Genomic DNA, 22,546 nt, shown 5'->3' with positions numbered 1-22,546 from the left:
TGTTTAGGCATTACAAACATCTTGCATATGTATTCATCACATTTAAATAAGGAGATTTTTAGTCCTAATTGAAACTAAACTAAACTTAATATTTCTAATACTTTATTAACCAAACAAATGTTAGTGTACCCTACAACCACTTTCTTTCTAAAGGTACATTATGATGTACACTACGTGTTTTTTTTGTACGCGGCTCTGTACGCAACCATTTCGGTTGGGTACGTGGATGTTCCCTACAAGCAATCTGAAGTGAGTTTTATCTAATTTTATAAATGAGGAACTTTTTGGTGTATAATTTTCTGTAAAAATGAGACATTTGTCTAATATAGAATAACAATTATATTGTTATCCTATTTGCATCGTATCCAGTCACCATTTAGAAAAGAATACGATAGACAAATAACAACAATAACATATGTATCTAAAAATAAATGTAAGCTATCTCATTTATATCCCAATGAAGGATGGGAATTAGATAGACATATGTATCTAATTTCCATCCTTTATTTGAATACAAATTAGACAGCTTACATTTATTTTTAGAATTGTTGTAAGTTGAACAAATAAGACATTTGTACACAGATGGTTATATACGACGGTGGTGCAATGGTAAGCATGCTCGCTTTGCAATCTGAATGTCCGGGGTTGGATTACCAGGTCAGGCGACATCACATTTTTCAATTGACAAAATTAATATAAGCGACAATTCCTGAAACAATTCTAAAAATATAATGAATTAAATTAAATAATAAAAAAACCAAAAAGCCAAAAATAATCCAAACAAAAGGATTAACGACACAATAACAAAAATAAAACAAAACATAAAATAAACAAGTAAGCAAAGCGTTAAGTTCGACCGGGCCGAACTTTTTATACCCTCCACCACAAATTTCAGCCATTTCGGTGGATTAATGTGACCACAACCTTCAAAAAACCGAAATTCGGAAGGTACCGTTCTATGGGGGCTATATGATGGCGTGGACCTATACCTACAAATTTACATATATAAACATTTTATGGTAGAAATGTTTCTTAGCCTCTGGAAACACAAATACAAAGTTACAACCGATTCTTTGGTCAAATGGGTCGGATACATTCAAAATATATTAAAATGACGCGTACTTTACAAGGGGCCTTATGTGGGGGCTATACCAAAACGTGGACCTATATAACCCAACTTTGGTAGGAATGTTTTTTTGGCCTCTGGAGACACAAAATTTCAAATTACAACCAATTCTGTGGTCAAATGGGTCTAATACATTCAAAATATATTAAAATGACGCGTACTTTATATGGGGGCTATACCAAAACGTGGACCTATATAACCCAACTTTGGTAGGAATGTTTTTTGGCCTCTGGAGACACAAAGTACCAAATTACAACCAAAAAATGGGACAAATATCTTAAAAATTCCTTAAAACGACGACGCGTCACGCGCCATTTTGTATGGGGGCTATACGAAAGCGTGGACCTACATAGCCCGCTATCAATACCAAAAGTCCTACGTACATATAATATATTTTCCCAAAGTTTCATCAACCTACGTCAAACCGTTCGGACGCTAGAGTGATTTCCACAAACTTAATATACCCCCATCCTATGGTGGAGGGTATAAAAAGAATTAAATTAAGTAAAACGAAAATCAAACTAAATTTTTGTTCTTTTTTATTTATTTATTATTATTTTTATCAAGTATTAAGTTAATATTAATGTTTTATAGCTTAAAAAAAGATTTGTCATTAAAAAAATGTCGACTGACCTGGGAATCGAACCCTGGCATTCAGACTGCAAAGCGAGCATGCTTACCATTGCTCCACCGATATTATAGTTTTAATAACTTTCTGAAGTGTCCAATTAGACACTCAAAAAAGTATCTAATGAGTGGAACAGTTCTTCCCGAGAGCATGATCTTTTTGGATAAGAATGAGACTATCGCATTCGTTTGAGCAACCTTATTCAAGTGACTCAATGGACAAGAAACAGATAGCAAATGTTGGCAGGGTTACATTACGATAGTGGTTGCGTACCAAAAATGTGTGTTTGACGAACTTTATGATTCTCGCTGGGTACACGTACATAAACGCTAAAATAGATATTTAAAGTTTGTGTACGTACATAAACTTTATAAATATTTTAGTGTTTGTGTAAAATCTACGGTACCTTTTGTTAAGGTACTGTTTGTATCCGACAAACACGAAAATTCTGGCCCATTTTGCCGAAGTTTGCAATTGTTACGGAATTCGGACTAGAAATAAGTTTGCCAAGTTATATCGGTTCAGATTTGGATGTATCTCCCATAAACATTTTTCATCCGATTAGATGTTCTCGCCGAAATCAGACAATCATTTTTGTTATAATAAGTTAAGATTTAAATATAGCTCCCATATATATTTTTATCCGATTTAATGTTAATTTGATTAGAGTGGTGTTGGGTATTATAGAGTCTGTTCTTTTCCTGCGCACAGAAGTTATTAATTTGGTTAAAGCGTGCACAAATATTATTAATATGTTTTTAGCTGCCGTCATAAAGTTGTCGTTGTACAAAATGCTGTTCGATAACAAACTTGTTCAGTAAACGAGAAATAAGAAGTTGTTGGGAGAACTTGCAAGTACTTTATACTTGCAAAGTTATCGAACTGACCTATTATATCAACAGATTATTTTTGGTGCCAAAATGTATGTATGGTTTGATTACTCAGTAGTCACACTCGCAAAATTTTCGGTAAAGAAAATTGAGTTTTAGTGAGAGCGGAGAGGAAAAGGTAGAGAGGGGCTCTTTCCTATCCGCTCTCTCCATAAAACTCAATTTTCTATACCGCAAATTTTGCGCGTGTGACTACAGAATTTCGACTGAATGTCAGAAATAAAGTCTTATGCCACAGGTTGAAACTTGCAATAAAAACTTTCCATGGTATATGTAAAGAGGTAGATTTAAATGAAAAAAATCTATAGAACCCTTGTTTTTCTTGAATTCCTAAAACTTCAAAATAAAAGCAACAAGTGGGTTTGTTTACAATGCATTTTTTGAGCATTTTATAAAAAACGCGAAAAATGAATGAAGAGTTAAGTTTTCTCCACATAATCGAGTTGTGAATATGATAAACTGATTGTTTCAATGCAAATCTCAACAATTTCTTCCATACAAATGGTCTAAAAACAATTTTAAAAATCATTGAATTCGATTGTTTTTAAAATTGTTTGGCATATTATTCAAACTCCACACACACATACACAGTTTGTTTATATTGTTTTGAATTTTTAGGCATACTCGAATGAAAAAATTTAAATTGCCATAAAGCTTTGGCTAACCTTTCTTATTAAACCCATGGTTTAATAAGAAAGGTTAGCCAAAGCTTTATGTTGAAACAAACATTTTATCATATCCACAACTTGATTATGCGGAGAAACATTGGTCCTTCATTCATTTTTCTCAAAATTGGTGTTGTAAACAAAACCACTTGTTGCTTAGGGGTAGTTTACACTATATGTAAAGGTCATATGACATGAAATTTTCCATCATTTAGCCTGTTCCCGTACTTTATAATGTGGTAAAAATCGTAAAAGTTGTAAAAGTCGTAAACGATTTTCATATAAATTTTGTGTACGGGAACGCAAAATGTGTAAAAGTGGTAAAAATTGTAAAAACTTTTTAGTTCTGGAACAGAGCTATTATATAGTCGCTAATATGTACAATATTTACGCCATTTACTTTGTGCGTCCACGCCAGCAAAAATGTAATAAAATTACGTCTCCACATTGCCTGCGTGGGTAGATATGGAATGTTCTTATTTCGTGTCATGTGACATTTAAGGCCTGCGTACATAAGCTGCTCTGCCTGATTGCCTTGCTTTTCTGCTTCATTTTTGACATAATAAAAATAAAAGAATAAAGAAGGCCGAGGAAATTTCGAACTGGGTTGCCCTTTTCTTTTTTATTCTTTTATCAGAAGTAAGCAAGCTAAGCAGGCAAGGCAGCTTATGTACGCAGGCCTTTACATATAGTGTAAACTACCCCTTAGTTTTGAAGTTTTAGGAATTCAGGAAAAACAAGGGTTGTATAGATTTTTTTTCATTTAAATCTACCTCTTTACTTATACCATGATTAAACCATGAAACTTTCAAATTTTATAGGGGTTCTTAAATCGAGTTACCCTCTACAGCAAATTAATAAAATTACTCTAGTATGGAACTCGACCTTAGAGCGCATAATTTCTTGAAATTGAAAATGAAAATTATGACAGTTTTGACAGCTTGGTCGTTATTATTTGGTTTTAATCATTGACTTGAAAAAATTACTTTTGTCACTTTTGTAAATTGAGCAATCCGAAATTTGTTATGAAGGTCACTTTAAATTTTGAGATAAAGTCCTGCATTTCAAAAATTGTACTAAAATTAATTAAGTATTGGTAATTAAAATGGGCTTTAGAACAACAACATTGCCAGTGCTCGCCATTTCCCTATTACATATTGTTTATTTGTATTTTATTCTCTTTCCGCAACGAAGTAGCTGGCATTTGCTAGTATTTAAATATATGTACATACTTGCAACTGAAATTGATTGGATTGATTGATTTCAAAGATTTAATTTAATGGTTTCAATTTTATGCGATATGTGTTTGTGCTTAAACTTCGTGATCATGTTTCTACTTTTGTGCAGAAATTTCTTGGTTGTTCATTTGACAGCTTCCTGGAAGTAAGGTGTATGCTGTTTTTCTATAAGGTAGTTAAAGTCCAGGTCCCTTCCTCAGTAGTTGAGTTATTTGTTTTTAGTAGGTCAGTGAGGAATGCGTAAATCATTGTACCTCGATTGACTTCTTTGTTGGAGAGGTCCTTCTTTGTAAGGGTAGCTCGAGTGTTTAATAATTTGCCACAGTGTCTTAGGTTGTTCAGTGGCTCCTTAAAGTGCTATAGGAGAAGGTTGTTGGAATATGTGAATCTGCATGGATTTTAAAGATTGTTACTTTTAATTTCTTGTAACAGTAAAGTTGTATGGCTGATTATTTAATTTTTTCCATTAATTGCTTTTCTTATTTTTTTAACTGTTTTTTTAATTTTAAGCTATTTAAAGAAAATTAATTGTTTACTTTAAGATTTTGGAGTAGTAAATGTGTTGTGGCTTCTGGAGGCGTTCATTGCCCTGTTACATTCATGGAAATAAATAAATAAAATTAAAAAAATTAAAGTTTATTTGGATATACAGTCGAACCTCGATTTTTCGAGAATCGATGATCCGTAACCCTCCATTATTCGGGCAAGAAAAATACCAAAGCTTTATGTTCATTTTACCCCGATTAACCGTGAAATCTGTATGATCCAAGATTGTAATTCATTCGACCAACTTTCAATGGACAAAAACTATGCACAAATGAATTAGTTTTGAACAGTTTCAATCTTTTATACTTCACATTAAATTCATAAATGCTCTTGTTTATAAATATTGGCAAGAAGGCACATTTTTGATTAAAAATATATGAGAAACAGTGTTACTCGGTTATCCGTCCAGACCATTATCGATAATTGAGGTCCGACTGTACCTAAAATAAACAGTCATCGAAAGACAAGTGATAAATATAACAAATAGCGAGACTTATTGCTCAGAGCAATTTTTAACATTTTCTTTTATAAATTTGATAAGTTTTATATATTTTGTGTACGGGAACACACACACACACACTTATACATACGTGTGTCTGTTTCGATAACTACAACTGTTTCAAATTTGACAGTAGTATAATTGAAAAGTTTATACAATTACTGAGGAAATTTTGCAATTGTTGGTCTGTTCCAGTACTGCAAGAATCTACTAACTTTTACTATTTTTTCCGATAACATAAAGGAAAAAATGTTATCGTAGTAAAAAATAGTAGCTTCATGCAGGTTCTGGAACAGAGCATGTATTATTGAAAAGTTTCTACAAATTACTGAGGAAATTTTTCCACCAACATTTAGCATAGACATACTCAACGGTAAGCCAAACATTTAAATCACACATTTTTGGCGCAGTCGCTTTGTTGTCTCATCTACCCTGTCCTTCCGTAACAATACCCATATTGTATAGCATTGGCAACGCTATTATACGGCTACAGAATGAAAATTTTATATACATATTTTGTCAGCAGGGTTGAAAAATAAAGTTAAACGTTTAAAGAGTTGGCAAGCAGTAAAATTCTACTAAGAATTCTTAAATAACGACAGTGTATTGATTTTTTTGTTTGACTTAATATCAACGTTTAAACCATTATGCCTATTGGTAGTATTTTTAAAAAGGCCTCAAGTTTTATACTTGGCGACGATAAATGTGAAAAAATCGATATATCATATGAAGATAATGAAATTCTTTTTTGCAAAAATAATGTTTGTATTCATCCACCAATTGTGGCCAGACAACAGTGTGATATATTGCATTATCCTGGATATTTAACAGTAACAACGAAAACTTTTACTGACCAATATAACAGTGCTAAAAGACCAACATTACTTTTATCGTGGATTCCAAATTCGTCTTTATGCAAGCACCCACACTCTGATGAGATACAATATTCATACATATATCCAAACCATCCTCTTAATGGTAGAGGGGCTTCATTGGAAAGTATGCCAAGCAACAACGATACGAAAGTAGACAAGATCATGGAAAATACCCTTAATGATGACACCAATATAACAAATAGAGCCGTTAAAGATGACGATATCGCCACAAACGCAGATATGCAGGAACTTCGAAACGAATTACAGCCGCTTTTAGGAGGCAAAAAAGCTTCATTACAAGATTTAGAAGCCCTAATAAAGAAGAATCCTATAACTTCTGTGAATATAACTATTTCGAATCCTCAAATTGAAAATGCAAATATACCACAAACATACAACTGTATTGAAATTACTAAAAGAGATAATCACAATGCGGAGTCTGATGGATCGGTGTCAGATGATAATAATCCAAACTGGATGACTCCTGAGCTATTGGCCTTTAAACACAATCTTGCTTTTCCCGATAGCGCTAACAGTACGCCAACAATACGTAGAAAATCAAATATGAAGTGCCGGAGATTCTCCGTAGATCTAAGTCAGATGCGCTCTCTGCGGTTATTTTTTAACGATAACAATTGTACATCTGGGCAGCTTGTAATAGCTTCGCGCGAGTCTCAGTACAAGATTTTACACTTTCACTATGGAGGGCTTGATCACCTAGCTCAGGTAAGTATTTTTTTATTTTCAGTTATAATCTCTATTATATTTGTTCACCCAACTTCAGCTTAAAATGTCAAAATAAACAACGATAAAACCTACAACATACTTACAAAAACACTAATTTTTGGAATATTAGTTATCCACTGAAATCATAAATTACAATTTTATTAAAAAATGGGAGTAGAAATATATGTAGCTACAACCATGGAAGAACAAACAAGATAGAGTAAATCCTACAACAAATACAACTCAACAACAACCACATAGAAATTTGTTTGTAACGTTAGTGTCACCAGTATTTGTAAACAAAACAAAGAAATGTCTATAAATAATTGGAATTTAAAAAACTAATATTTTTCACATTGAATATTTTGAAAAACATGAATGAAAATTCGTTACATTTTCAATTTGAATGATTTCGTATCTTTCTACTAAATGCATAATTTGTGGCAGAAAGTAGAATTCTTGCAAAAATGTGCGGTGTCGCTAAAAAATCATTGAAAATATTTCAATATTTTTGTTTTGAAACCAAAAACACATGTTTATTAGGGCTTTGCTTTCTTCAAATTCAACAAAAACCCACAAATATTAACTAATGTTGTACCGCCTCTATAAGCGGTGTTATAGTGTGCGGCACGTCGTTCGGACTTGGAGGAGGTTACACGTCATCGATATGAAGAAGTCTTTATGAGAAATAGTTTTTTCTGAATGATATATGTTTTCCTTAAACAATGTATATCCCTAATATACATCAAAATAGAAATAAGTATACAAAATGTCGTACGGAATTTGACACTAACATTAGTGTATTGCTGTTACCTTATATTGTTCTACCATGAGCTACAACCTTAAACATTTTGGAAAGAATGCTAAAGGTCTATACAAAACGTAACCCTACATAAAGAACATTTTTGGTGGAGCTTTCGTGTCATCTAAAAAATCGAAATGCAGCCAAGACATTGCTTAAAGATTCCAAACTTCTAATCGGAAGTGTTGTACGGTTTGTATACCAAAATGTGACCTAGGGTAAACGAGCCTATTGGCCAGACAGTGGCAATGGTCGACCATTCAAACTTTAATAACTATATAATTTTAATAACAAATTGTTAAAATAGAATTACGCAAGTTTTGACACTACTATCAGCTATATTTGTGCATAATTTCATTGAGATGTAATGATCCATTATGTCGCAATTTAATTTTTTTAATTTCAACACATTTGAAAATCTCGCCTAGTGATTGTGTGAAGATTGCAAGGTCTTAATAAAAATAAACTAGCAAACTGGCCGCTACTTCGTATGCGGAAAGAGAATAAAATGGAAATAGTGAACACTGAACATTTTGTTATAACTCGACTCAGGGAATATTTTTTCTATATTATAGAAATATAACATTAAATTCGGGACACTAATTTTTTTCGAAAATGAAAAGAAAGCTGCTGAGCTAGAGGATATTTACTATAATTTGAAGTCTAGTCTTTTCATCTCCAATTTGTTGACAAAATGCATGTCGAGTATATCTTTGGTCCAATTAATCTTGTAATTTTGTGCAAGCAAAAGTAAAGTTCTATGACAATCGAACTAAAATTTGACATTTAACGTATTATATAAGTTAACACATAATAGGTTGTTGACCCAATAAAATATAATTTCCCTATAGAATAATTCAAAAGAATAATTCTCAGCTCAGCAACAATAAAGTTGCAAATTCTGCTTACTCAATTCCAATGAAACTGCATTGCAAACATTCGTCTGTCCAAAATATTCCCAACATTAAATTCCGATTAATTATATCAATAAACCCAAAAGAATACATTCCCGTTGCAAAAGCTGCCAACTCAATGAAACTGCATTGCAGACATTTCGTCTTTCCAATTATTTCAATAAACCCAAAAAATACATTTCCGGTAGTTGACTTCAAATTAACTAGAATTTCTTTTTCGTAGCAACAACTCATTTTTAAAGCTGAGTGGTATGATTTCAGTGAAAATCAATGTGTTAAATAAACAAATAAAAAAATCAGAATTGTATTCCCACTTTATAATTGTAAAATAGCTTTAAGTCACTCTTTTACCATCAGCCAACCAATAAAGTCGGTTTCAATAAAACAAATCGTTTTTTTAATCCGTAAAAAGGCAGCAGTGAAACTTTTGATAAGTTTCGCAAATATATGTTCAATTTCGACAATTGAACTTACAAGGTAAAAAGGGGTCCGCGGTCCTTTTTGATAAAGTGTCGCGTAAAAGATCAAGTTGATCTTCATTTTTTTAAGACCTTGACACTCAAAGGTCTAACTTATACAAGTCCTACAAGTCTTTATGTAAGAAGACCAGTAGATCTTCTGACAACGGTCTACTGGTCATCTCATCTTTTTTTTGTGAGATGTCATCCTTCTATTAAAGGATCTGTTGGACTCCTATGAAAGACAGTGTGGTCTCTATGGGAAATCCTACCAAGTATACAGTGACATAAAATGGAAATCAACGTCTGGGGGTGTAAAATTCCCTTTGGGAATGAAAGTTCCTATCGAGTATATTAAGAACCCCAAAGGATCCCATATCTAAAATTTTTGAGTTACCACGTAATGATTTTTTAAAAATACATTTTTTTATTGCCAATAAAAAGGTGGAAGAAATCAACAAAAAGTAATGATTTTTTGATATTTTTCCTTACATTTCTTATAAGTTAATAACTATGTATGAAATTCGGATGGTTACTGTATTATGACTTTTTTTTGATGAGCTTTTATATAAAATTAGATAAAATCTTAATTTTGTGAGATTCGATAAAAATCTAGTGAATACATCAAAAATTTGATTTTTCTATCCATTATTTCCGTAAAATCTAATATGTTTTACACAATCGATCGATGAAGGACTAATCTTTGTTGTCCTTGATAAGCCTACAAAAATATACATTTATGTATATTATATTCGATTGAATGCCCTTTCTAAAGAATATGTTAGAAAAAATCATCAGTAGTGCGATTCTCTAACTCATTTTTTGAGTTACATTTTGCAATAAAACTAATACTAATGACTTTTTCCAATAAAATGAGTAAAAAAAAACTATGCAATTATTATATTTTTACATACAGGAATTTATTTCGGGTCACTATTACTTTTTATTATTCACAATTTTCTATTTTTTACAATTTTATACAATTTTCATGTTTTCATTTCATTTTACGAGAAACTTGCAGCACAACAACTTGTTTGCTTGTAATATTTTGTGTTTACCATATGTTTTACCGTTCGTTAACCGTATGTATCGTATAAGGGAATCCAAAAATTTCGATATTCGTAATTTGTCTTCGAACAAAAACTCGCTCTATAACGATGCGAGAATTAGGCCCCAGATATCCGTGATTTTAATGATTTAACAGCAATCGAATAACAACGTTATTCCACACAAATTAATTTTTTTAGCCATATTTTTGAGCTTTGTTCAAAAACACTTCGTTCGGTCCAACTATAGTCATAATTGTGCGATTGTTCGCGTTTTATAATAGTGCAAACCTTGGCTTCACCAGAGATGGTCTGTATGAAGATTTTTTAGGTTTTCGACGGCCATAAAGTTATAAAAGTCGAAAGTTATATAAACCTCAAAAAAACATATGACACCACCATATTTTTCACGTAACACTAAATCCGCAAGCCTGCATTTGTTACTGAACAGCCTCAATACTTTTTTATATTTTTATTAATACTTTAATTTTTAAAATAATGAAAATAATTCAGCAATAGATTGGATGACGCACTTACCACGCGATCTATAAGAGGTACCGGAAGTTGCGCATCGTTAGTGAACATCTTCGAAATTAAACAAAGCTTGGAATAATATTACGGAAGCCAAATTCGGCTGATCCGATCCAGAGTTATCGTGCGCTTCATTCGGCCACTTTATATGGTTCCATAGGGGTTTTTATAACTTTAGGGAGTTATCGTGCGCACAAGTTTTCCGAACTTTTTTGAACTTTTGTGGGGGAGGTACCGGAAGCAGTGGACCGATATAACTTATCTTCGAACCTAAACTAAGTTTGGACAAAATATTACGAAAGCCAAATTTTGGACCAAATCAGTTCATCCGTTCGAGAGTTATCGTGCGCACCAGCCAGACAGACGGACGTACATTGCTAAATCGACTCCAAATTGTCTGAAACACATTTCGTCCAAACATACTTGGGGTCTAAAACCGTTATTTCGATGAGGCACATTTTGCCCGTATGAAAGTGTATATACCCTCGTTAGCATAAATGCTGAGGGTATAATTAGTTTTATTATCGATTTCATCGATTTTTTACTTTATATAATTCCATTGATTATTCTGTCAACACCTTGTTGTTTTTGGATAGGTATACGTTTTTGACGTATGTAATATAAGTCTAAAATGTATGTCAGATACGTCATAATTTCTGACAGACCATCTATGGGCTTCACCTATATACAGCCTAGCTATATCTGTTCGTCCGTCTGTTGAAAGCAAGGACCCGAATGGGTCCGTGAGATTTTCGATATTCAATATGGCCATAGAGGTCCACGTTTTCGTATAGCTCCCATATAGTGGTACCACTCGAATTAGGGTTGGTTTACGTGGTGGCTATATATGAAGGTTAACTAGTATTTTAAGTATACCGTTTTGAAAACCACCACTCGGGTATAGATTGTTATTCCGTTATAGTATGTTGGTAAAGCCTGATGAATTGAGAAACCTCAGAAGGTCTCCCAGGCCTAGTTCAGTTGTCTCAGCAAGATCGTGTAGGAACGGCCGTCCTAGAATTTTCAATCTTCTTTGCATTTGTGCAGGACAGGAGCAGAGGAGGTGTTCAACCGTTTCTTCCTCTTCTTCGTTTCCGCAGCTGCGACAGTAGTAGGCGCTTTGCATGGTTATCAATCCCAGCAAAAAGTTTGCCTCCAAAGAGGCAGTTAAATGATATGTACAAGTGATCTGGAAGTGCATCAAATTATGCATTTTCACTCATGATTTTTACAAGAGCGTGACTACTGAAAGAGGCACTCCATTGCACTGCATTTTAACTGACCCGTTGGCACTGCATTTTAACTGACCCTCTGGCACTGCATTTTAACTGACCCTTTGGCACTGCATTTTAACTGACCCTTTGGCATTGCATTTTAACTAACCTTTTGGGGTAGAATAGGATGCAGTCCAAAGCACGTGTGTTTGTGCAAGCCATTACAAAATATCCCAGAACAAATAAAATGCATTTATTATTTGTGTAAAACAAAAATATTAAGAACTTTATTACATTAACACAAATTATGAAAATTCTCCATTGAATTCAATCGCAAACATGCGTGTTTCCTCCACTCTCTATTTAATTCAAGTTGAATTGTTTATGCTTCATCTGCTATTTGGGTTTGATATTGTCTCCAACAGCACTCCATTGGGAAATTTTCTTCTCGTGAGTTACCGGAAAAATGTTCACAAATTAAATATTTTGTAGTTTGTATTAGCAAATTTTTGGAAATTTTAACACGCTTATTTCTTTTTATAAAATGTATGCCGCTGACTGTAGAGATGTATACACTGATTTATGAACGTGTAGGGATATCTAACAACTGCTAATAAAATGTAGCGAACGGAGTGCCTTTTTCACGACTCCGTTTGGACTGCATCCGGATGCTGTTAAATTGTGAGGAATTGGAGTGCCTTTTTCACGACTCCGTTGAACTGCATCCGGATGTTGTTAAAATGTGACAATTGGATGTGATTCTTTGGATTGCATCCAAATGCGGTTAAAATGTGAGGACTGGAGTGCCTTTTTCACGACTCCGTTTGAACTGCATCAAAACATGCTGTGAAAGAACTAGTCCACATTGCACTACATCCAATTTATTTTGCTGGGATGGCCCAGTGACCGGTAGCACCGCAATTAGCCTTGCCAGGCTCCGCTGATTTTGGCTAATCAGGAACTTTGTACGTTTGATGTTGTAGTGTGGCCATGTAGATTTTGACATTTTACAAGTTTCAGTCTTGTCCCATCTGATCTCTGCTTGCGAAAGATAGTATTTAATGATATCCCCTTTAACTACTCCCATTGGTGTTGCGACTGACGCCCTTGGAAGTTCGTTAGAGGCAGATCCCGTTCTAGCTATTTCGTTTGCTTTTACGTTACCAACTAGACCCTTATGATCTGGGATCCAAGTAAGAACTACTCTGGTCAGACGCCCTAGCTTAGCAAGTTCTTCTTTACATTCCTTCGCCAGCTTTGATGTGACAATGTTTGAATTCAATGCTAGGAGCGCCTCTTGATTGTCGACAAAAATTCCTATTGAGTTTGGTGAGTATTTCCGCCTGAAAAACACTGCAGTCTTCAGGTATTTTTCCCGGTAGTTTGAGAAGCACGCAGGCATGTCCGTAAGCTCTATCTCTCCACATTCCTAGATGTGTACATCTATTGGCAGTGTATGCATCATTGTATTGAGGGCTTCAGCCGGACAAGTTCTGATTGCCCATGTCACCCCGACGCATGCGGATCTTTGTATGCTGTATGCAACAGTTGCTTTATGAGCACGATGTTCCATGCTACGTTTCCATGACAGTTTTGAATCTAGGATAACGCCTAGGTATTTAGGGTGATCTGATAGGGGTATTTCTTCACCTCGTAGTCGTGGAAGATTTGTGATTGCATATATGGTTTTTGTAGTAAATAGCACCATCTCCGTTTTCCCTGGATTCACCCCCAGACCACTTCTTGTGGCCCAAGTGTCCAGTGATTTCAGGGCTCCGCTCATAATGTCACTCAGCACGGACGGAAATAAACCAGTGACTAGCATTACCACATCGCATAAGCAACCACCTTAATCCCCATATGGTCAAGTTTGCTTAGCATTTCGTTAACCACAAGGAGCCAAAGCGGTGGCGAGATCACTCCTCCCTGTGGAGTTCCTCGATTTACGTTCTTTGACAGCATGCTATTTCCCAGTGTGGTGGTATCCAACTACTGATGAATGGTTCCACCAAAAAGGCGGCTAAGGTGTATTGTTTGTGCCCCAAGAACACCTCAATAGTCCTAACGACTTGAGAGACTTATCGGTCTAAAGCCTTTAACATTTTCGTGACTACGTTTCCAGCTTTGGGTATGAAAACAACATTTACCTGTCTCCAACTCGTTGCGACGTAGTTTAGGGATATACATCTACTGTAGATGTGTACTAACCAAGGGTTAATTATGCTCTCCGCGCATTGTAGCATTTTTGGTATAATACCATCTGGTATAAAACCATCCGATCCGGAGATTTCTAGGGAGAGAAGCTGTTAATAGCCCATGTGACTTTACTCGGACATATTATATTTCCGGCTTCAATGTTGTCTTTATTTATAGTTGTATTGTTTTGCTCTTCGATGGTTCTATCCGTGCAACCGGGGAAGTGCATCATAAGAAGGATTTCAAGAGATTCGGTCGAGTTTTCTGACCAGTTACCGTTATTTCTCTTTATGTAGGTGGGATTTGAGTGACCCCTTGCCACAACTTTGCTTAGTCTGGCTGTATCTTTGGTGCTATCTAAAGATCCACAGAATTCAATCGAGGATTGCTTTTTTGTTTTGGATATTGCTTTCTTTGTATTCCTTAAGTTTATCCTTATATGGATATGCCAAGATCCGCTTTGGTATTTGAAGTTGAATGCTTTTCGTGATTGTTTTCTTAGCTTTGAGAGCTCGGACGTCCACCATGGTGGACAATGTTTCATTGAGCGCGTCAATGGGTATGATATTTTAAAAGCTGTATCTAAGGATTTCTCTAGAATGGATAAAGATGTGGTTTCATCTGCATGTGGAATATTTGGAAGTTTGTCTTTCAGAACCCTTTTGAACTTTTCACAGTTCATTCTTTTATGATTGCGAAAACATTTAGTGGGTGTTGCTGTTCAAGATATATTGAAAACAGGGGTGCTTAGAAGCGTTGGTGTATTTGTAGTTGTAAGACACTCTCCCCATTGCTAAGCAACGGCAAATCAGAAATAAAGAGAGAATACGTGTGGTTTGTTTTTACGCTACCGTAAGCAAGCGAGAATGACCTCTTATCGGATACTATCCATTTATCTATTTCAATTTGTCGCCTGTCTGATTCTAGAGTGAGGACGATGACCTCCTGCCACCCCCTAAAGCTCTCTGAGCATGGAAATGCAAAAGTTGGGTTAGTACCTCTGTTGCATATTGTGAGGTTGTTAGTATTTATGAAATCTAAAGCTGACACACCTCTGTCGTTGGTTTCAGTGCGTTAGCGTCGAAGCCAATGATTATAGTGTCGTGTGGTAGAATGACCCCCATAAAGCTCGAGACCTCGCTTGGTGGAACTTCTCTTGAGTGGGCCATGCTTCAAGAGGCAATAAGGAACTGCTTACCGTTTTCCAGTTCCACTCTTGCAACGGTGAAGTCAGCTGTGCTAAAGTGGGAACACAAGAAATCGTTTATGGTGTTTTTAACAATTATACCCTATACAGACGGCAACGTTAATTTGCATTAAGATGTGCATTTAATTTTAACCTGACAGACGACAGTTTCCTGTATGATGCCTATGTCTAGCTCCTCCTCAATCAGAAGGATCCGTAGGTTATCTGAAGCGATTCTTGAGTGCTTCAGATTGATCTGCACGACCTTAAACATCATTTTTCGAATTATGGTATTTAAAAATAGAACAAATCTACATTTTCTAATTGGCTGCAAAATGTTACTTTGTATTCTCAGAACATTTACAGTTCAGTTCACATTCTAGTAGAACTGTATCCTGGTTTTTTAAGGTTTTATATACATTTTCCAACGGAAGTAGCTGTAATTTCGGAATTTGTGATATCAAAGGGTCGAAACCTTTTAGCAATAAAAAATACTACTGTAAACAAATTTTGGATATTGTAGCAGTCTTTTTATTATATATTTGTAAGTTCGTTTCCTACTTAATCTGGCTGTGCGTCTATGTCCAGTTCTAGGAATGTGGCTGTTTCGATGGGATGTAACCACTTATCTACTGGAATTAGGTGAGTATAGAGTTGTACAATCTAGTCCGTTTGAATGATCTGGTTCGTATAGTTCAGCTCTTTCAACTGAACTAGTTTAGTAATCTAGTTCATAGTTCACATTGTAGTTCAATCATTCGGATCAGAAAAGTTCACCTGTTCTTACATTACATGTGTACGATAACTTTCCCAGCAAAAATTACTCAGTCAATTCCAGCAACCTCTCTCAGTGAATTTTACTCTCTCAAGCAAGAAAAATTGCAGAAAGTTATCGAACAACAATTTGTAAAAACTTGCAAGGAATCAACTGTTTTGAAAAAGAAGAAGAAGAAGAAAATGTTTATTTTTGTTTTCGCCAAACAAGAATAAAAAATAAAACAAAACAAATGTTTTCAAATCAGCTGATCAGACTTGCAAATTTTTGCGGGACAAATTTTCCCAGCAAAAATTTGCAAGTTCTCAGTCACAAAACTCTCCAAAAATCTCTCCAAACCCGCTCTCTTTTGCTGGATAATTTTGTTATCGAACAGCATTCAGCAATAATTTGTACGAATTTGTACAAATTATTGGGTTATCGTACACACCTATTTACGTTCGGTTTATGAAAACGCATACATATACCAAATAGGATGAAACAATAGAACAACACAATTATACCCTAGACAGACGGCAGAGTTAATTTGCATTAAAAATTTCCTAATTTGAATTATTTTTTCACTCTGACAGACGATAGTTTCTGCATTTATGAAACAGCTGTATGTGTTGTTTGTTTGTACCCGGCTGACCATTTCATAAAGCTTTACAAAAGTTCGCCAAAATATGCGAAACAAATACACTTTCTACCATTGACTTTTTCACCACGATGAAGCAAAAATAAATTTAATGTATTCGCAATATTTTTGAGTCTTTTTAATATTATAAAGATGTTGCAAAACTTTAAAAAACATTTGAAGAGGATATAATTTTCGATAGAATTTGTATGGCGGGTAATGACATTTTTTGTGAAAAAAAAATTAAAAAGAGATTTGTTAGAAGGCTTGAGAAACGATTTGCTGCTATTCTACTCGCGAAAGGTCACTACTTATTTTAAAGAAACGCGAAATTTGCTGATTTTCTTTCCTTTTTTATTTTCTTAAACATGGAAATTTAACAAAACACAATTGATTTTCAAAAGCATTGCCATATTGAAATTGCTCAATTCAGTTTAATAGCCTAGACAGACGGCAGCGTTAATTTGCATTAACTGCCTTATACCCTAGACAGACGGCAGCGTTAATTTGCATTAACTGCCTTAATTCAAATTAATTCGTGCATTATCCACATTCTTAATGCACAAATTCAAAGGAAATATAAACTGAATTTAGCAATTTCAATATGGCAATGCTGTTGAAAATCAATTGTCTTTTGTCAAATTTCCATGTTTAAGAAAATAAAAAAGGAAAGCAAATCTGCAATTTACGCGTTTCTTCAATATAAGTAGTGGTCTTTCGCGAGTAGAATAACAGCTAATCGTTTTTAACGCCTTCTAACAAATCTCTTTTTAAAATTTTTATTTTCACAAAAAATGTCATTACCCACCATACCAATTCTATCGAAAATTATATCTTCTTCAAATGTTTTTTAAAGTTTTGCAATATTTTTATAATATTAAAAAGACTCAAAAATATCGCGAATAAATTAAATTTATTTTTGCTTCATCGTGGTGGAAAGGTCAATGGTAGAAAGTGTATTTGTTTCGCATATTTTGGCGAACTTTTGTAAAGCTTTATGAAATGGTCTGCTGGGTACAAACAAACCACACAAACAGCTGTTTCATAAATGCAGAAACTATCGTCTGTCAGGGTGAAAAATTAATTCAAATTAGGACATTTTTAATGCAAATTAACTCTGCCGTCTGTCTAGGGTATTAATTCACAATGATTTTGTGCATTAAGAATGTGGATAATGCACGAATTAATTTGAATTAATAGCGTAGACAGACGGCAGCTTTAACTTGCATTAACTGCCTTAATTCAAATTAATTAGTGCATTATCCACATTCTTAATGCACAAAATTAAAGGGAATTTAAACTAAATTTAGGTATTTCGATATGGTAATGCTCTAAAAGAGAACCCATATTCATGTAGGAGAAAGAGCATATTCATGCTCTGAGACACAATTTGAATTGAAAATCAATTGTCTTTTGTCAAATTTCCATGTTTAAGAAAATAAAAAAGAAGAACAAATCAGAAATTTTCGCGTTTCTTTCAAATAAGTAGTGTTCTTTCTCGAATAGAATAGCAGCTAATCGTTTAGCGCCTTCTATCAAATCTATTTGTAAAATTTTTATTTTCACAAGCATTTCATTACCCGCCATACCAATTCTATCGAAAATAATATCTTCTTCAAATGTTACTTTAGAGTTTTGCGACATTTTTTAATATTAAAAAGACTCAAAAATATCGCGAATAAATTAAATTTATTTTTTGCATTATCGTGGTGAAAAAGTCAATGGTAGAAAGTATATTTGTTTCGCATATTTTGGCGAACTTTTGTAAAACTTTATTAAATGGTCTGCTGGGTACAAACAAACAACACAAACAGCTGTTTCATAAATGCAGAAATGTCTGTCAGGGTAAAAAGTTAATTCAAATTAAGGAATTTTTAATGCAAATTAACACAGCCGTCTGTCTAGGGTATTAAACTACTCCAAAACAAAATTTAATTAATCGAGCTAACATACCTAATGAGTTTTGCATTGAAAAAGTGAATTCTAGCGAAGTTCCACACACCCAACCAATATGCTACGATCGTTTCACTGGTGCTTTAATTCAGCTCATCAGGCATATCGTATGTGAATGGCTAGAAAACGAAGGCCGAGTATGATAACTTCTGTTTATACAAACATTATTGGAAATTTGCAGATATGAAGTATTTTTGAAGCCTTTTTCTTATCAAGTCAACTTTCATAAATAATGACCTTCGTCTTAATAAGACAACAATAAACAAAAAATATTACATTTATATATTTTGTTCAATTCATAAAGAATGATTATGTTTGCAATAAGTCAAGAAAAACATCTGGTTCAAATGGCGAAGTGAAGAGTTTTTTTGTGTGTTTCATTTTTGGTTCTTTTTTCAATCCAACACAAGGTACATTTAATAGTTGGGGATTCAACATATTGGGATATTGTTACGAATGTAACCGATGGGTTTAAGTTAATTTAGTTGAATTTCCGTTCATTTAAAAATTTGAATTGTAACGTAAAGTTTTATTACGCAGTAACCTTATTTCAACAACAACAACTACCATGTAGAATTTTCTTAATAATTCCAGTTCTTACTTTACACGTTATTGATTTACTTATGTTTTCATTTGTTTCATAATCAAGCGAACTATCCCTTAGTTTGCTATCTGTTGTACTTTCTTTTTATTTGTTTTGATAATTACGTCATTGTTGTGCTTTTCCACTTGTATTTACCGATCTTCGACCATGTGTGTGTTGTTCGCTTAGTGCGAGTGTGCGTCTGTGTGTTTGTTGCACAGATTCGAGGTGTTACCAGATCTGCTTTCTGGAGAATTCCGGAACAATGATGGATTGCGATAAATACAAGTGGATTCAGCAACAGCGATTGAGTTGTGTTTTAGACTTCTAACGGAATAATTGGTTAAAGAAATAAAGGAATGCTGTGTGCTTAATAGAGAAGCTGCGTGCTCAGTAATTAAAGTCGGTTGCGAATAATACCCTAGACAGACGGCAGCGTTAATTTGCATTAAGAACTGTATTTAATTTTAACCTGACAGACGACAGTTTCTGCATTTACGAAACATCTGATTACTGTTTTGTTGTTGTTTGCACTGTAATATTTTGTTTTTCTTATGTCTCAGCATGAATATGCCCTCTCCCTCATATGAATATAGGCTCTCTTTTACGGTATTGCCATATTGAAATACCTAAATGCTTTTTAAATTCAGTTTGATTTTGTGCATTTAGAATTAATTTGAATTAATGCAAATTAATTAAATTGAATTAATGCAAATTAATTAATTTGAATTAATGCAAATTAACGCTGCCGTCTGTCTAGGGTATAAGTGTAATAAAGTATATAAAGCATTGTAGAAACGTAATCTAAAACGAACCCTGTTTTATTTGATAAAAATCGTATCGGGGAATAAAACAACGTCTACACGGAGATTAGTTAAATCTAATTCCTTAACAATATGTTATGTCTTTATGATTCTGTTTTACGCTTCACATGCGAACAGTTAGAGTGATTCCATAACATAAACATAACCCATATTATAGCAAGTTTAGACTATGCTTGGTTTAGCAAATCCAGTGGATTTAAGTTATCATTTTCATACAATAGTGATTGTCACTGAAAATAATGCAACTTGAAGCAAAAAATAAATTGTTGATAACTTCGAAACGAGTAGAGATTTTTAACAATTCAACACATACTTGTGTATGCTGAAAAGTTGTCTTTAAGATGGCATAGAAAAATATTTCATTTACAGTACCGTTATACTAAAATTTTACAGGAAAAACAAAAATAGACATTTTTAAATTGAGCATTGAACATTATTCACCACAATAAGTAATTAAAAATTTCCAAATTCTTTGCCTTCTAAAAAAATCTCTACTTGTTTCAAAGTTACCAACGATTACATTTTTTATTTTATGTTGCATCATTTTCAGTGATAGTCAATGTATGTCAAATAAATCGAGATAATGTCAAATAAATTAAGATAAAACTTAATCATCGTATAAAGCGGTTTTTTACATCTAACATGTTTTATTTTAGATTGTCAATTTCATAGAATATCTGTCAAATAAATGACGTAAATTCCCTAAAAACATGTTTTAAATTCAAATGTGAAATGCGTTTAATTGAGTCTAAACCAACCCAGCAATTTCATGGAAAAATTCACCTTTGGCCCCATACAAATTGCTATGGCCCCAGTGGCACGTGTTAACTTTGTTAATCTTAAAATCTAACAAAACTAAACACTTTAGGGTAAGCCGCATAAAATATCCGACATCGATTTTTTCCCTTTGAATTAAAACCAGTCTAGTATGCATTTCGAAGAATTTGTTATAAAAAATACAAACTAAAGTTGCGAATATTTTTGCGGTAATTCAAGAGACGGTAATTCTTAATGGAGTGGGCTTGGAGTCCATGTCGAAAGCTGAACTAGTGATGCAACATAAAAACCTTTTCGATGATGAAGTAGTGGCAGTTGTGTAAGGTGCAGAGGAGAAGGGGGAAGTAGATTCAGTTTTAATTAAAATTATTGCAAATGGCTTGTATTTTTATTGCATCTTTGGATTCAAAATTGAGTGCTTCCTAGCTGCGTGCTGGCAAGCAAAATGGAGTGTTTGTTTTCTGTGCGCTCTCTTGTAAAATTCATTGAGGAATTCATAGCAAAAGATGAAGCAACTGCTTGAGCAACGATGTGTTCGAATCGAGCACGGCTCGTGGTCAATTCGTAATTGTGCGTATTCGGATGCATTTTTATTATTATTTTCGTGTTGCTGAAAATGAAAGGACGTGTTCCAAAATAAAATCTATTAAAAATGTAAAATATTGAAGAAGAGGAGCAAAATATTGCTGAGTTAGTAGGGATCAATGGTGACATTATGATGGTCAGCATGCCTTCCAAACACGTAAGTTACAGAAGACAGTGACGACGATAATAACCTTAAAGAATTCTTAAAATACAAAAGTATGGAGTCGATTTATTACTTAAAAGGCATGTAAATAAAAATAAAATGTTCAAATGTATACGATAGTTGGATAGTGGAATTTATTTATTTATTTGTTAATACCTGCACAACAAGATTAACTCTTATAATTAGAGTACAGGTTTAGTTGTGTTATGAAATATCCGATTAATGTTTAACAATAACACATGATTATAATTAGATGGTATTACAATAAAAAATATATATAAATTTAAATTAAACAATTTGAATGATTACATTGAATACTAGTATGATTACATTGATTATTTAATTCAGTTATTGAAGAAGTTAAATAGCCTTTTCTTAAATATAAACGCGTTGCTAATGATTTGTATTGAGTGTGAAAGGGAGTTCCAAAGACGCGTAGAATTGATATAGAACTGCCATTCGGATACTAGGCTTCTCCGCCTGAAGGGAATAAGTTTTCTGCCTCTGCTAGATCGAGTAAAATTTAATTTATCGAAGAGGTATTTAGGTTCTTGTTTTTCAATAATTTTGTGTAGAAATATTAACGACTTTATACTTAGTAGTTTGTCAAAACTAACCCCGTAAAGGGCATAAGAGAGATGGGAAACAGGTTGGGTTCTTTTTAATCCATAAACATAGCGTATTACGTTGTTAAAGGCTACATTTAATTTCCGCCTGCTCGAGGAGTCGC

The 22,546-nt window shown here is 33.8% G+C and overlaps 1 protein-coding gene across 1 annotated transcript in view; it reads left to right on the top strand.

The window, feature by feature from the left end:
• Positions 1-5,960: 5,960 nt before the first annotated feature.
• Positions 5,961-22,546, top strand: part of TBC1D16 (TBC1 domain family member 16) — a 62,100-nt gene continuing 45,514 nt past the window's right edge. The window contains exon 1 of the mRNA XM_073968657.1: positions 5,961-7,193. Coding sequence (XP_073824758.1) covers positions 6,240-7,193 — 954 coding nt within the window. The 5' untranslated portion in view covers positions 5,961-6,239. The remainder of the gene's footprint in view (positions 7,194-22,546) is intronic.

Source organism: Musca autumnalis, unplaced genomic scaffold, assembly GCF_047663935.1.
Source record: "Musca autumnalis isolate F117 unplaced genomic scaffold, ASM4766393v1 scaffold_2, whole genome shotgun sequence".
Taxonomy (NCBI): Eukaryota; Metazoa; Arthropoda; class Insecta; order Diptera; family Muscidae; genus Musca; species Musca autumnalis.
Note: the sequence above shows the minus strand (reverse complement) of the source record. Positions and strands in the feature narration are given on the sequence as shown.